Source organism: Nelumbo nucifera, chromosome 3, assembly GCF_055504915.1.
Source record: "Nelumbo nucifera cultivar China Antique chromosome 3, China Antique-T2T, whole genome shotgun sequence".
Taxonomy (NCBI): Eukaryota; Viridiplantae; Streptophyta; class Magnoliopsida; order Proteales; family Nelumbonaceae; genus Nelumbo; species Nelumbo nucifera.
Genome location: NC_142651.1, coordinates 5,230,974 through 5,245,234, shown reverse-complemented (window position 1 = coordinate 5,245,234; position 14,261 = coordinate 5,230,974). Strand labels below are relative to the sequence as shown.

Sequence of the window (14,261 nt, the reverse complement as noted above, 5' to 3'; positions counted from 1 at the left end):
GCACATAAATCCACACCACACCATAGTCCACAATTGTACTTTTTTATTCCATGTATCTCATATACATTTTTTTGGAGATCTATACAGTCAATCATAAGTGTCTAATTTTTGCATTTTATATGGTAAATAAATTGAAAAAAAATGCAACAATATGTAGACAATAAATGCATTTTTTAAATAATTAAAAATATTATTTTAAATATTAAAAATTAATATTTTAAATATTATTTTATTGATAAAAATATTAACAAATTAATATTTAAATAATGAAAAAAGATTTGAGAAGGAGAACCATTGGACTTGTGCTAGAATTAACATTAAAATTTATTATTTTATTGATAAAATATTAAAAATTTAAAAATTAAAAATTAAAAATTATTAAAAGGTTAAATAAAATGGGAGTAATTGGGCCAATGCAACGCATGTGCATTACACTGAAACCTTCCCACAAACTGTCCATACCATGATGTTGACCATCTACGAGAAAATATTGTTAACGATAAATTGTGGTGTGGCCCGTCCCTCTCCACGCTATTTTGTGGATGGTCCCACTCTCATCATTGCCAAGCCCATTGATAATGAAATCAAATTCCAAATTCGTCCTCACATAAAAACGCTTCCAATGCACGGTTGAAATCTGAATTCAAAGAAACCATCTACGATTCCTCTCCTGTCTGGCTCCTCCTCCTCCCAGGCTCCATCATTGTCTCTGCCTCTCCAACTCCTCCTACAGTCTCCAACTCTGGCTCACGCTGTCTCTTCAGTCTCTAATTCAGTTTATTGTCGTTCTCGCTCTAAAGATCTGGAATTGTCGAAGTGGACGTGAGAAAACTGAAATAAGGAGAAGATTTGAGGTAGTGATCTCTATTTTAAGTGTTTAACATACATGAACATCTAGCACATCATAAGTAGCACTTCATTCTTTTTCCTATTTAAAGTACCTATGGCATGGCATCTCTGTACATGTAAGGCATAGGGAAATACGGATTTCGACACTTGAAAAGCAAGGTTTTAACTTTTAAAAATTAGATCGGACACGGAATCATTTTGACCACGGGTTTTTGGGCAAAACGGTCCAATCATCTAATTCAGATGGACAACCTGTTCCGATTTAAAAAATAAATAAAAATAAAAATAGCCAAAAACCGTTGTCCAAATCTATAGGTCAAACACCCGGGTCAACAGATCACTAACCATGTCAACGGATTTTGGCCCAAAAAGGTTTAGGGTGAAACAGAACCGGTTGGCTGATAGGTTCCTAGGTCAACTGGTCCAACAATCCAGTCCGGTTTTCAAAACATGCTTAAAATGCACAAGGCGTCACCATTCCGTGACATGAACTTTTCACCATGAACTGAACCTATCTCTTTGGCCAACCCTTCAGTAGCAAGATATTTCTGGCCTGTTGGCATTTGGCAACCTCCACACATCCATGGTTCTGAACCCTGAATCCTGTCCTTTTATCCATGACAATGCTTTCTATTAAAAACTTTCATCATGAACACAATTATCTTTTTGGCCCAATCTACCTCGGTAGCAAAATATACCTATGCACAACTTAAACGCCTTTGTATCTATTTCCTCCCATAATCGTTCATAAATCTACACAAGGTCCAAATACAAAATTCAATCAAGTGATGCTTTGAACAGAATCAAAGCATGGCCGTAATCCCAACATGGAAAAGATAATGAATAAAATACGAACTTCAGCAGCCTCTTTTAACAATGTATATCCTAATAAGACCAATATTAACTTGGTTATCAACATCATTGCCTTGATCATCATTTAGCATTCTTTTATGCTCCTTTTGTGGGCTTTACGTTCATATCAGAGTAATCTCCAAAATATGTGTTGCCATTTCAGTTCACATTACAAGTTGAATTTCTGAGGGACAGTATCGAAGTCATCAAAATCAAATCTCTGCCGCTCCCTCCCGGCCTGGACACAAACAAGATTTGATTAACAGCAAGGAATGTAAATCATTACAGAACTGGCAAGGAAAGAAAATTCATGATGGGGCATACCTTCGCCAGGTAAGCAGGATCACATGAAATGAGTTCATCTACAGCACTCAGCTTCTTGGACAATGTCATTATCCTGAGAACACAGTAGAGTCATTGATCCCTTCAGCTCATAGGCATACTTAAGTCCAGTTCTCTTCTGATTATATTGATTTGTCAAAGAGATTTAATGGATGGCATCCACTGAGTGCACCACTCCTCCCCAAAACAAACACATGTACAAAATACAATATAAAGGAAAATAGTTGTTGCATACTGAGCCACAACATCCCAGAACATATGATTTCAGTGTACTGCTTAAACAGAAGATTCATGAGCCAGCTTGCTAATGCTTGCAGGATTGAATACCTCTGAATTGACGAGTCGATATGCTCTATCATCTCACATGTCTTATATTGCTCAGGATCCTCGTGGAAGCTGACCATCCCATCTTTCTGGTTGATTGTTGCAAATATCTCACCATCTTGGATCTGAGGAATGAGAGCAAGAAATTATACTCAACATAAAGGCCCCAAAATAAATGACAAGACAGCATGGAACAAAGTTCAGAACTTACCATCCGGAGAACATGCATCTCTGCTTCCTTGGGGGTATTCAGTTGCACTGTGTTGGCAATATCTTGAAGTGAAAGAGTCAAGTATGTCTGTGTTAATCTCTGGATATTTCTCTTATATAGAGAAGATACAACCTGCTTCACTAAGCCAAGATTGTTGTCCTGGAAGAAAAATCAAGCTTTTTAGATGAAGATTTCCAGTGGTAAGATCTCTGTGGTTTTGAGGAAAACAGTTGCCTTTCTGTTCGCAGAACACCAGAAACTTTCCAATGGAATGTCACTAAATGTAATGGAAGGTTACAACTCTCCTGAATTGTCTCCACAAGGATATCATAATTCAATGTTCAAAGAACTTACAAAATATATACAACAGAGTAAAATAGAAGAGGACTCACAGATTCAAATTTCTCCTTGTTTATCTCGATACAGCTCTCTAATTCTGAAATTTTACCACTGCTATAACTATATGCCAAGTCAACGTAAGGCTGCAACAGGATTTGAATGTATAGTATAATTTATCAAATTTCCATGATGCTGCAAATATAGATAACAGGGTGTATATACGCACAATAATAAGTTCAAGAAAATACAAAATTACACATTGTACATGGGAAGGGCCACCTAATATGTGTGGAAAGGAGAAATTCCTATTAAAAAATGGATGTAATACAAGTCATACAAAGCACTGATACAGCCTACCAAATTGGTAAGGCTAAGGCCTAAAAATCATCTAGCCTAACAACATAACCATCCAATAAAGATTACTGGGCATAAAGTTGACAGGAATTCATAAACAAGAAAACACTAGGCAGTTAGGACCACTGAAATCGTAATCAGACTGGCCAATCAAAAGTTAACACAATATAGGATCACCCATGTATATGACCATTGTAGGTGCCAACATAGACCAGTCAACCACATGTCAAGTTGGGATTATTAGTTCACATGAACTTGAGTAATGCACCAAAAAATTAAAGATTAGCCTCTTGGTTCCAAACTTCCAACGTGAAACTTGGTGGTCAATACTGAACTCAAATATATACAGTATACGTCATAACCATCTTGGTTCAAAATTCAAATCCCTCATAGTATACAGGTATTAATGTGTCTATGTATCTCATATCACAATAGCACCAATGTAACGATAAAAGATGGATTGGAACTCAGCCTAGACTAAAATTCCATCAGGACTAGTCCCATATGGAAACGACATTTGCTCCTTCTATCTGGAGCCACAACAAACATCACAATAGCAAAGCTGCAAGAAATATGATCCTTGTGAACAGAGTGACCCCAAGAAATATATTTGTGCTGCCAAATGCAAAAATGATCTTTCATGAAAAGGAAGCTTGCAATAAACTAATATGCATGCATGCAGTGGAAACTATGTAGCCTGGAACAACAATATAAAACTTAGATAAATAAGCAGCATGTAGAAAATGCCAGACTTTTTTGAATGCAGATTTCCTGCACTGAATCATTGAGTAGAAGCAGGTAGAAACAAAGTTGAGCCCATTTCAAATAAACATGAAAACAGGTAGTATTGTTTAGGTGAATATTATTTCTAAACTAAGGGCAGAAAATCCACAAAAGGTTTCCTAAACGTAAAATAATAATTTCATGACTTAGCCCATACATTTTATGAGAAAGGACCGCAATTAGATATTTCATATACACTTCTCTATAGTAGGATCTACAAAATCCAACTAAAAAACTAATATATTTCTATTTGTATGCCTCCGTATGTCCTTATTTGCATCAACCAGCATGGTGATCAGACAGTGGCAGTCCAGTCTGCTAGAGACAGATGACCAACACAACAATAAGAGGAAAGTCAAGCACAGAAGATCAGCCTACCAATATGCCTAGGTCTAAAATTGTTTAAGACTTTAAGCCAATCAGCATGATGGTGAAACATTAGAAGTCCTATCTTTAGAAGTTATGGAAGAATGTTATGCATATTAACTTGCAACAGAGCTGAAGGAATTGCATCAAGCATGTAGGAAATACTCCACTAGACCAACTATACAAAAGAATAACATCAAGATTGCAAAAGAATGTAGAGGAGAGGATATAAATGAGATTTGCCAAAGAAAGAAAAAGTTCACATCTGAGGAGACATTTTATTGGTTTTCAGACTTACCTGACAAAAGTTCTTTAGACTCCTTTGTGCAACTGAAGAAGTATACTTTGGTAGAGTAGTTGAAAACTGTGACAGGAAGCTATGAAACTTAATGAAAGAGATTATTTGACTAATAATGCTTAAGAAAGTTGAAACAACACTAATCAGTCAATAGATGTTTAGGAAAATCAAATTTTGTCAATGCAGGGTATCAGACCAACAAACAAACAGATCAATGGTAGTGATATTATAAAGGAAGGAGAAAACTATTTGTCCAAGTTTTTCGTCCTTTTCCATGTTGACTTTAATTTGGATATCAAATGGGTTCAATAAACAAATATGAAATGATGAACACACCAAGAATATAATTAAGTAAATCTTAATTCAAGCTAAGATTGAAGATGGATAAAAGAAGCATTAGCAAACCTGCCCATTAAGAATGAGGGAAACCAAACAGTATTTTTTGTAAGCTTCAATAGCTATAGCATTTGTAGTTGGCATTGGTGCAGTAACAACCTACAACCAAAAAAGAACACAGGTAATTGAATTTGTTAAATTAAGTAAACTGGAAGTTAGCCAATTTGACTGGAAATCATTTACATACATTGTGCAAAAGCTCCATGGCTTTGCGGAATTGCTTTTGGCCTATGCATATCATCCCCCTATCATTATATCAAATATAAAATACCGTTAGCAGCAAAAATTATAGGGTAAAGCCACAAAAGCCTGCAGTCATAGATAAAACAATGAAATAAAAATCAACCACAGGAGTGATCATTTCTGCCCATGTGGCTTGTCTTACATTGCCCCCCAAGCCTGGATAAAGGAAGGTTGTGTCAAGTTGGCAGACAGCATTAAAACTTTCGCAGGGGCTCTGCCTATCTCTACCAATGAGAACATGGACTCTCTGAAATAATCCCCCCCCTCCCCCCTTTCACTCTTTTTCTTCTGCATTGATCTTTTGGTCACTCAGAACTTAAGATAAAGCCTACATAACAATTCCTTTTTTCCCCTCCGTTTTGCTAGTAAGAAGGCACTATTCAGCAGAAAATCACCATGTGGGAAGAAGTTTGAGCCATTGATACTTATTTCATTAAATCTGAACTTGCCATGAGTTATAAGTTTACATCAGTGATTTGTTGTTTAATTGGTTAATTTGCTAATTTGCTTTTAGTTTGCAATTGCTCTATGCTCTATTAATACTTATTTCATTAAAAATGTGCTTGGGATATTGATATAGATTTTAAATGACATTCTCTTAAAGATATGAAGATTTTCAATGTTTTGGCATGAAATTTATTGCTATCTAGAAAAGATTATTGTTTTCTTTTTTTTTTCAATACAGATGCTCATTATGCCACATAAAAACTAAGGAGTTAACATAAGATCTAGAATCTTTTCTATTAAAAAAAATCAAAAACCATTGCCTAGGCCTTGTTGCCTAGCTTTGTTTTGACAGTTGACACCTTTACAACTATGTCTTGAGCCTTTCCTTGAGGGGCTCAAGTTGAGTCTCATATGCCTAATGAAACACTGATACAGCATATACAACTCTATATGACAGAGATGCCAAAGATAATGATGTTTTGGTTGGTACAGAAAAAATGGTTGAAAATCATTGAAAATGAGAAGCTTTAAAAGTATATGAACTATTCTACTTTCCCCATATTACCTGAAACCAGAAACCTTTTGTCGTTACAAAAATCTTCCTATGGTCCTCCAAATGCATCAATATATCCTAAAAGATGCATGCCTCCAAAACATATATCCTTTGTTTTTAAAGCCCCTAGCAGGCCAAGCAACAATGAGAGATGAGTGGATGCATGCTAACTATAATCCATTTCCACCCAAATAGCTTGATGAAGTGCCACTAAACTTCACAAGGAAACAGGAAATGCAAGAGAAAGGGTGCAACAAATTCTTCCAGAGTGTCTCAAAGAGAAAACATGTTCAGGACATTTCACCCATGCCCCACAGGCAGGTATTTTTCAAGATACCCAACAAAGGTTCTCTGATTTTCTTTATTTGATCAATAACAAAATCAGAATGTATTTATTCATAAATATAGGGAGAATTCCCAGCCCAAGGAATGCCTGGCGGAGAAAAATGCACAATAGAAAGCTGCTTGAAAATTTGAAACATGATAAAAAAGTGATACATACAACACATCTTATAACATAATCCCTAGGTCTGGAGCCCACCGCCCCCAGAACATCATATACAAGGAATCCAAACCCTCAGCATCTCTCATATGGTGTCTAAGGCACTAGGGACTTAGAATTCCTGGACAGGCATCCAATCACTGCCTCAAAGTCCTTACTGCAACCAGAGCATTATAAAGTATAAACATAATCCCCAAGCCTAGAGCCCACCACCCTCACAAATGTTCTGAAAATCATAATTGTATCGAAAATCATAGAGAAAGTTGAATTGAATTGAATCGTGAATTGTATCATAAATCATAAAATTATTCCTAAAACAATAGAATTTACCACTTGTGCAGTAGAAGCCTAAGATGATATAATCAAGTTTGACTTGAAAGTCAATAATCTACATACAATGTCTTTATTTTTAATCAACCTACATACAATGCCTTCAACCTACATGTGATAGAAAATAAACTTAATGTTTGGTATTAAATAACATAAATAATGAATTTTCTAGTATGGGCTTTAAAACAAGTCTCCTTTGACGAAAACTAATTATAAACAAAAAAATGCAAAGTAGAAAACTAATTCTTAATTGAATTTATTTGAATTGTAGTGAATTGAAAAAATCATATAAATCATAAGATTTATGAGTCAAATCAAAGGATTCAACAAAATCTTAAGATTTTTGCAAAAAAGGGATTTGGACATAAGATTCAAATCAAAACCCTTGAGATGCATGGTTCAAATTGTGAATTGTATCATAAATTGCAAGATTTTGAGAACGTTAAGGAATTCACAATGCCATTCGCTTATATTGGGAGTTGGGATAGGCATGGATGAGCTGTTCAAGATGGATCTCAAGGGTTTCTGGACAAGCATCCAATTACTGCCTAGAAGTCCTTGCTACAACCATAGCATTCCAACCTAATGAAAAAGCTAACTTTAATCCTTGTAAGAACAAAGAGCTCAGCTCTAAGGAAATTTCATCCCTAAATTGGCTTTGAATAATTCATTATTATATTCCTTTTCTTACTCCTAAAAACATTTATAACAACTCAAGGTTCTCTAAAAATTTTCACAAACCTTAGGATGAGATTTATGAAACTTAGCATTGTTTTATCAAACATTATCCACCTAGAGAAGCAAAAAATGACCAAATACTCCCCAAATGCCTTGACTACCTTTGGTTCCTTTGCAGGGCTTCCCCCCATTAGGAACAATATTAGTTTTTTTTTTATTATTGTTACCTGGACAAGGAGAATAGATTTTCAAATATAGCATGCAATCCAATATTTAGTAACCACTAAATAATGCTTCAAATAAGGAAAATCCTTGAAAAGTGAAGTATCATTTGATAGTAATAACAAATTTTCCTTTTTCCCATTTGTTGCAATTTATATGTAAATGGCATGCCATTACTCGTTTAAAAAGTGGGATTCAGGAAAACTTTAGACGAAACCTTCTTAAAGGTGATTTCCCAGCACAGATTATTTATTATAGTAGACATGGCAGCAAAACTAACAGTTACCCATAACAGCAATGTAGAAAAAAGCTAGAGATATTACCCATAATAGCAATATAGGAAGAAGTCCCTTGGTTGATCAATCTCAAAGATATCCTCCTTCAAAATACCTAAACCGGTTTTATAGCTCTTTTCCAATAAACAAAGAAGGAGAAAATCTGGATGCAAAGCAGTTAAATGTTCAGGAGAAGACTGAAGCTTTTGTACAGCTGTACGCATGGGAGCTATGCCTCGTAACGGTTCTTGAAGCAGCAGAACTTGATCCTTGAACCTCTTGCAAACAGATACAACTGCAATTACAAGAAGCCAATTCTTAGGCCAATGTAGAACATTTAGGCAATCTGACTGTGGTGAACAGATTTATTTTGTTGTGAACAGTTCAATACATTTATCAGGTGCCAAACGTATCTGCTCTGCTAAGCAAGAACTGATAAAGGTAGAGATGGACACAAGGAATTCACTAGGATGCTCTCTTGCTATTGGAGCAGAAGTGTATGCCTCCCTGTCAACCACAAACACCAGAAAAGCATATAGTTCGATCAAATAACCAGAAAACAGAGTAGACCATATACATAGTTTCATTTATATCCAATGATTTTGTTCAATTTTCCTTTTCTTTCCAAAGACATATTTATTGTTACATATTACTAGGAAAGAATGTCAGGAAAATGAATAAAGCTGAGAACTGAACAAAGCCAATTTCTTATGCAGGAAATTAAGAATTAAACTGAAACAATATCATTTACAACCGCAAATGATTCTTTATATTTAGGCTAAAGATCCAGCTATAGCAGGTCTACCAATGATAACAGTAGATTACTTTGTACCGTATTACATGCATCAAATTCAGTATCCTAGCAATTGGTATCACTTCTTCTTCATAGAATACTTATCTCCTTATATGACTGAATTGTAATTCCATAGCATCCAGGACATAACAACATGCTCTTTAAGGTACTCTAACCCTAAAACGACATGACTAATGCTTACTAAAACGAGTCAACCCAAAATCGACTCAAATACTTAGAAAAAAAAGGGTCAGAACACAAAATTCAGCAACGTAACGAATCCGTATCCAACTGAACGGAAACAAAGGTTCGTTCGTTTAGAATTCAACAAAAGAAGGCCTATAATGTGCTCCATGCACTTGTTTACACTATCAAAGGAACAAAACCCATTTCATAATTAACCCGATTAGTTTGTCAAAATGTCAATGCATCAAAACCCACTTCCAGTAAGACTAGAAGCAAACGAATATCACGAAGAACCAGGCAAAACGCATAAAAACACATAATTGAAAAAAGGAGAAAAGAAAAACATCAAGTAGCAGGAAGTACAAGAGCGAGAGAGCTTGGAAGGAAAGCAACGTACAGGATATAAAGATAGCCGAGAGAATGTTTAGCGGGGTCAAGCTGCCCCAAGAAGGAAGATAATCGAGGCGCCACAGATTGGAGAGATTCCTCGGCCAATTTCAAGAGATTGTGAAGATGAGAAATATCCTCCACGCTAGCCGAAAGCCCTTGTATGTGAGCGATCAAAGCTTCGATGGATTCCATGTTAGATTAGGTTAACCGAACGACTTGATGAATAAACTATAATCACTGACGAATGCCGAGCTGAAGAGATTTTACAAAGAATAGCAAGTTATTTCCCTTCTTCGTTTGCCGCAAGTCAGGAACTCCGGAGTAGGAACTAGGAGCTAAGAGAGAGATTACCGACCGAGTGAGACTATCTTATACCTTCGGAGTTTCGCACCTTACTCCGTTATTCGCTCGTCCCATCGGCCACCAGGACCGGGCTCAATGTGGGCTTGGGCAGAAACTGGCCTCGCTTGGTAAATAGTCGAACATGGGTTGGGCACCCAAATTGTTCTAACTTCTAACTGCTTCGGTTCCACGAACATCTAGGGTAGTGCCCTACCCCTACCCTAGTGGTTAAAGTTATTGCAAATGACTCCACTGGCTCTCTGGTCTGTATAGTGCTAACGGGGTGAAAACGAACCGAACCGAGCGTTCTACACAACTGAAGTACCCCATCCCCATCTCCTTCGAGAAAATACCAGCGGAATCCAATAGCTATTTAATGGGCCGTGGAACGAATTATAATAAAATATACGAGACTCACAACCAAGATTTTAAAAAACGATCCAGTTCTTGTCACCGGTTTCTGGGTCGATGATTTGACTATCTGGTTTGAATAGATGGCCTATTCTGACAAAAAAATTAAAAATAAAATGACCAAAAATCGTTGAAAGGATCAACGGTTTGCTGATGTACTCTAAAATATGTTACATTTTACATTATAAAATCAAAAATTTGGTCAATTTTAGAGAGTTCAAATCAGTCCCTCACAAGATAGTTTCCTACAACATCCCACAGCACATCCCTGCCGTGTATTAGAAACATCTCCTGATGATAATATCAGAAATGATGAGGCATCATTGGGAGATGTTCCCAATACACGACGGAAATGTGTTGTGGGAAACTATCTTGTGAGGGGCTGATTTCAACTCAATTTTAGGACATGTTACACTTAAAAGAATGTTTACTTTGAGTGGTGCAGTAATTCCATAAGGCTCAATTTGAACGGAGTACAAATACAATTTGTAGAGTGTAAAACCTTGTATTTTGTATTATTTTATATACATTTGCATTTGTACTCGTTCCAAACTGAGCTTAACCAAAATCATAAATATTAACCAACACCCCTGTAGTAAATATCACATTTTATATTGATTGTTTAGAAAATATCTCCAGTTTAATTGTGTTATCTGGTGTCTAATGTACTGTACCGTAACTTAAAAACACCATAGTACTGTATGACTCTAAATCTGTTGTTACTCACAAGCACAAGAAGGCTATTCATATTACCCACAACAAATTAGGTATAATCATACATCGGGATCATTGTCTTGTGGATAGCAGATCTAAACTCATACTAAATGTCATTTTAGTCTCACAAGGCAGCATTATGCCTTTATGAGAACTTCAACTTGTGTAATGGTAATATAATGTATTTGAAAGTATATAAATTATCACGGGGTGTGTTTTGTACCAAAACATCTCACTTTCTCGAATGTCATGATTCAAATCAAAACATCGTAATTAGGGGTGGATTCGAGTCAAGCCAAATAGTATGAGACTCGAGCTCGGCTTGCCTAGGAAGTACAAGATTCGAGCTCGAGCTTGGTTTGAGCTAGAACCTTGAATTCGAGCTCAGCTCGAATCAAAAACTCATAAGCTCGAGCTTGATTTGAGAAAAAAAAAGTTTATAAAAATAAAAAATTATATATAAAAAAATATTTTTTATTTGATATTTAAAAAATTAAGAATTATAATATTTTTATTATATATATTAATTTTCTATAATTTTATTATATTATACTATATATATATAAGCTCGACTCGTGAGCCGAACTCTATTGGGCTCGAGCTCGACTCGCTTACTAATCGAGCCTGTAAATTGGGCTCGAGCTCAGCTCAAAGCTTGGTTGAATCAAGCCGAGCCGAGTTTTTCACGAGCCAAGCTCGAGTAGCTCGTGAAGAACTTGGCTCGTGGCCACCCCTAATCGTAACATAAAACATTGTAGTGCCAAAGGCCATCTTAATGGGCATCCCCTCCCATGGACATAACCTCTCTCATGAACACAGGGCAGCTTTATGATCCTTTAGGCTATGTTTAGTTTGAAGGCAAATGTAGGGAAAGGAAGAGAAATGCAGGAAAATTTATACAAAATTTATAAAGGTTTTCCTTCCTTTCCTTTCCTTTCCCTACTTTTTCCTTCAAACCAAACATAGCCTTAAGGATCTGCTACCAATACAATGTACAAATGCAATGGCCGGTTTGGACGTTGTTGGAATTGTGTATTGATAGATGATCCGAACTAGACATGACAATTGGGTTGGGTCATGGGTCAACTTGATGACCCAATTGTCAGGTCTAATTGGGACTATTTATGCATTATTAGAAGTTTCCACTCTTTAATATTTATTGTTTAGTCTTTACTCTTTATTGTTTAGTTTTTGAATTGTTGAATGTTCAAGTTTTTTATTTTATATTTGCAATTTTTAAGATTAATTCTTTTAATTTTGACATTTTTCATATATTTTTTATCTTTTAAAATTCCAAATATTTTTAGGGATGATCTGAATTGACCTATGGATCAAACATGACCCGAACATTTAAGGTTGGGGTCTAGAATTTGCTAACCCGATCCAAATTCAACCCGAAGTGTTTTGACCCAACCCGACGACCCACCCAACCCAATTGCGAGGTCTAATGCCTAGGGAGAGAAGTTTGAAAACTCCAACCTAATTTGCCGGTGTAATATTGAGAAATGGTTAAACACTCATCCTCGCTTTTTTTTTTTTTTTCAAACTTTATTCTAGGTGAAGGGCAGTCATCTTAAAATTTGTTAATCATTATCAAATGAAAGAAAAAAAAAAAGGCAAAATCAGATGCAATTAATTCAAATCAATAAAGACGAAACACAAACACTTAACAAACTAATAAAGACAAAAGAATTGTCAAATATTTTACTTGTAATAACTTCAAGACAATAAGACAGTCAAAAACAATATGCTGAATTCCTTCAAGGTTTGCAACTGCTTCTTCTTTCTCCTCTTTGGGCGGTGACAAATATTTTCAGAAAAATGAAAATAAAGATCCTTCTAATTAAGCCTCTCTGTCTCTCTCTCACTTAATTAACCCTCTTGATCTTCTTGTTACAGTTCTTATCATCTCTGTCTCTCAAGCAATAATTAAGTAAGAAACCATGTTCCTGCAGCACAGATCAGGATCCGTCTCCCAAGAACTCTGGTCTTAATACTTGTACTGGCATGTATAACAGATTCCAAAGGGGGAAGCCAAAGTAAACCAATTTCACCATCAAATGTTGTCACAAGGAAAGACTTTATTCCCTCCTGATTTCAAGTTCGGAGCTTCTACTCAAGGAAAAACTTTATTCTCTCTCTCTCTCTCTTTCTCTCATGGGTTGGGTCATATGCTTTATATAGGACCGAGCACATTGGACTCTTTCATTCAAGATGGGGCTGGGCAGAGGAGAATTGCAGTCGATTCCTATCACCGATATAAATCATCTGATGATCGAGTTAAAACAACTGTCGATCTCTTATTACTTCATTTACGGGAAGATGTTCAGTTGTTGAAGAATATGGGTATTGATTTCTACAGATTCTCCATTACGTGGCCCAGAATCTCTCCATTAATGAAAACAAAGTAGTGTAAAAATCATCTCTGTATTTGATTTTATCATCTACTTATTATTCAAAAAACTCGCAGATAGAAGCTTGAGTGGTGGCATAAACCAAAAGGGTATTGATTTTTTTTACAACTAATTTATAAATGAAGTACTCCGAAATTTAATTTGTTTTGTTGATGATTGGTGTCTTTTTTCAGTTTAACTTTTCTGGGTTTAGAGAGAATAATTCCTGCTATTAATGCGAAAACAAAAATGAATCTGCTCGATCTGCAGGAATACAACCCTTTGTGACATTGTTCCACTTTGACTTACCAACTGCTTTACAGGAGTATTTTGGCTTCTTGGACCGCAGGATTGTGTAGGCCTTCTGTTTTGTTATTCATCCTAGTAGTCGTCAAGCGAGATTAATTAATGGGTCAGAACTCAGAAGATCTCTTAGCTGTGTCTGCGTTTCTTCTTGTTCTTTCTGATTGTAGGGATGATTTCAGAAACTACGCTGATATCTGTTTCAAAAGTTTCGGAGATAGAGTCAAACACTGGATTACAATCAACGAGCCACAGATTTTTGGTATGTATGTATACAAAATTGGAAGCACCAAACCAGAACCGAATGGTAAGGGACGGTCTTCCCACCTTCAGCCTAGAGGAACAGGGAATGGTTCAAGGGTCCT

At 36.0% G+C, this 14,261-nt stretch overlaps 1 protein-coding gene across 1 annotated transcript; it reads right to left on the bottom strand.

The window, feature by feature from the left end:
• Positions 1 to 1,550: 1,550 nt before the first annotated feature.
• On the bottom strand, positions 1,551 to 10,106 carry COP13 (Proteasome component (PCI) domain protein). Its single transcript, XM_010252492.3, has 11 exons — positions 9,741 to 10,106; positions 8,756 to 8,871; positions 8,413 to 8,659; positions 5,302 to 5,359; positions 5,124 to 5,213; positions 4,719 to 4,784; positions 2,971 to 3,060; positions 2,579 to 2,737; positions 2,371 to 2,492; positions 2,026 to 2,098; positions 1,551 to 1,939 (listed from the first exon to the last, which is right to left on the bottom strand). The coding sequence occupies exons 1-11, from the start codon at positions 9,923 to 9,925 to the stop codon at positions 1,871 to 1,873; spliced, it is 1,275 nt and encodes a 424-aa protein (XP_010250794.1). The 5' UTR covers positions 9,926 to 10,106; the 3' UTR covers positions 1,551 to 1,870.
• Positions 10,107 to 14,261: the final 4,155 nt, after the last annotated feature.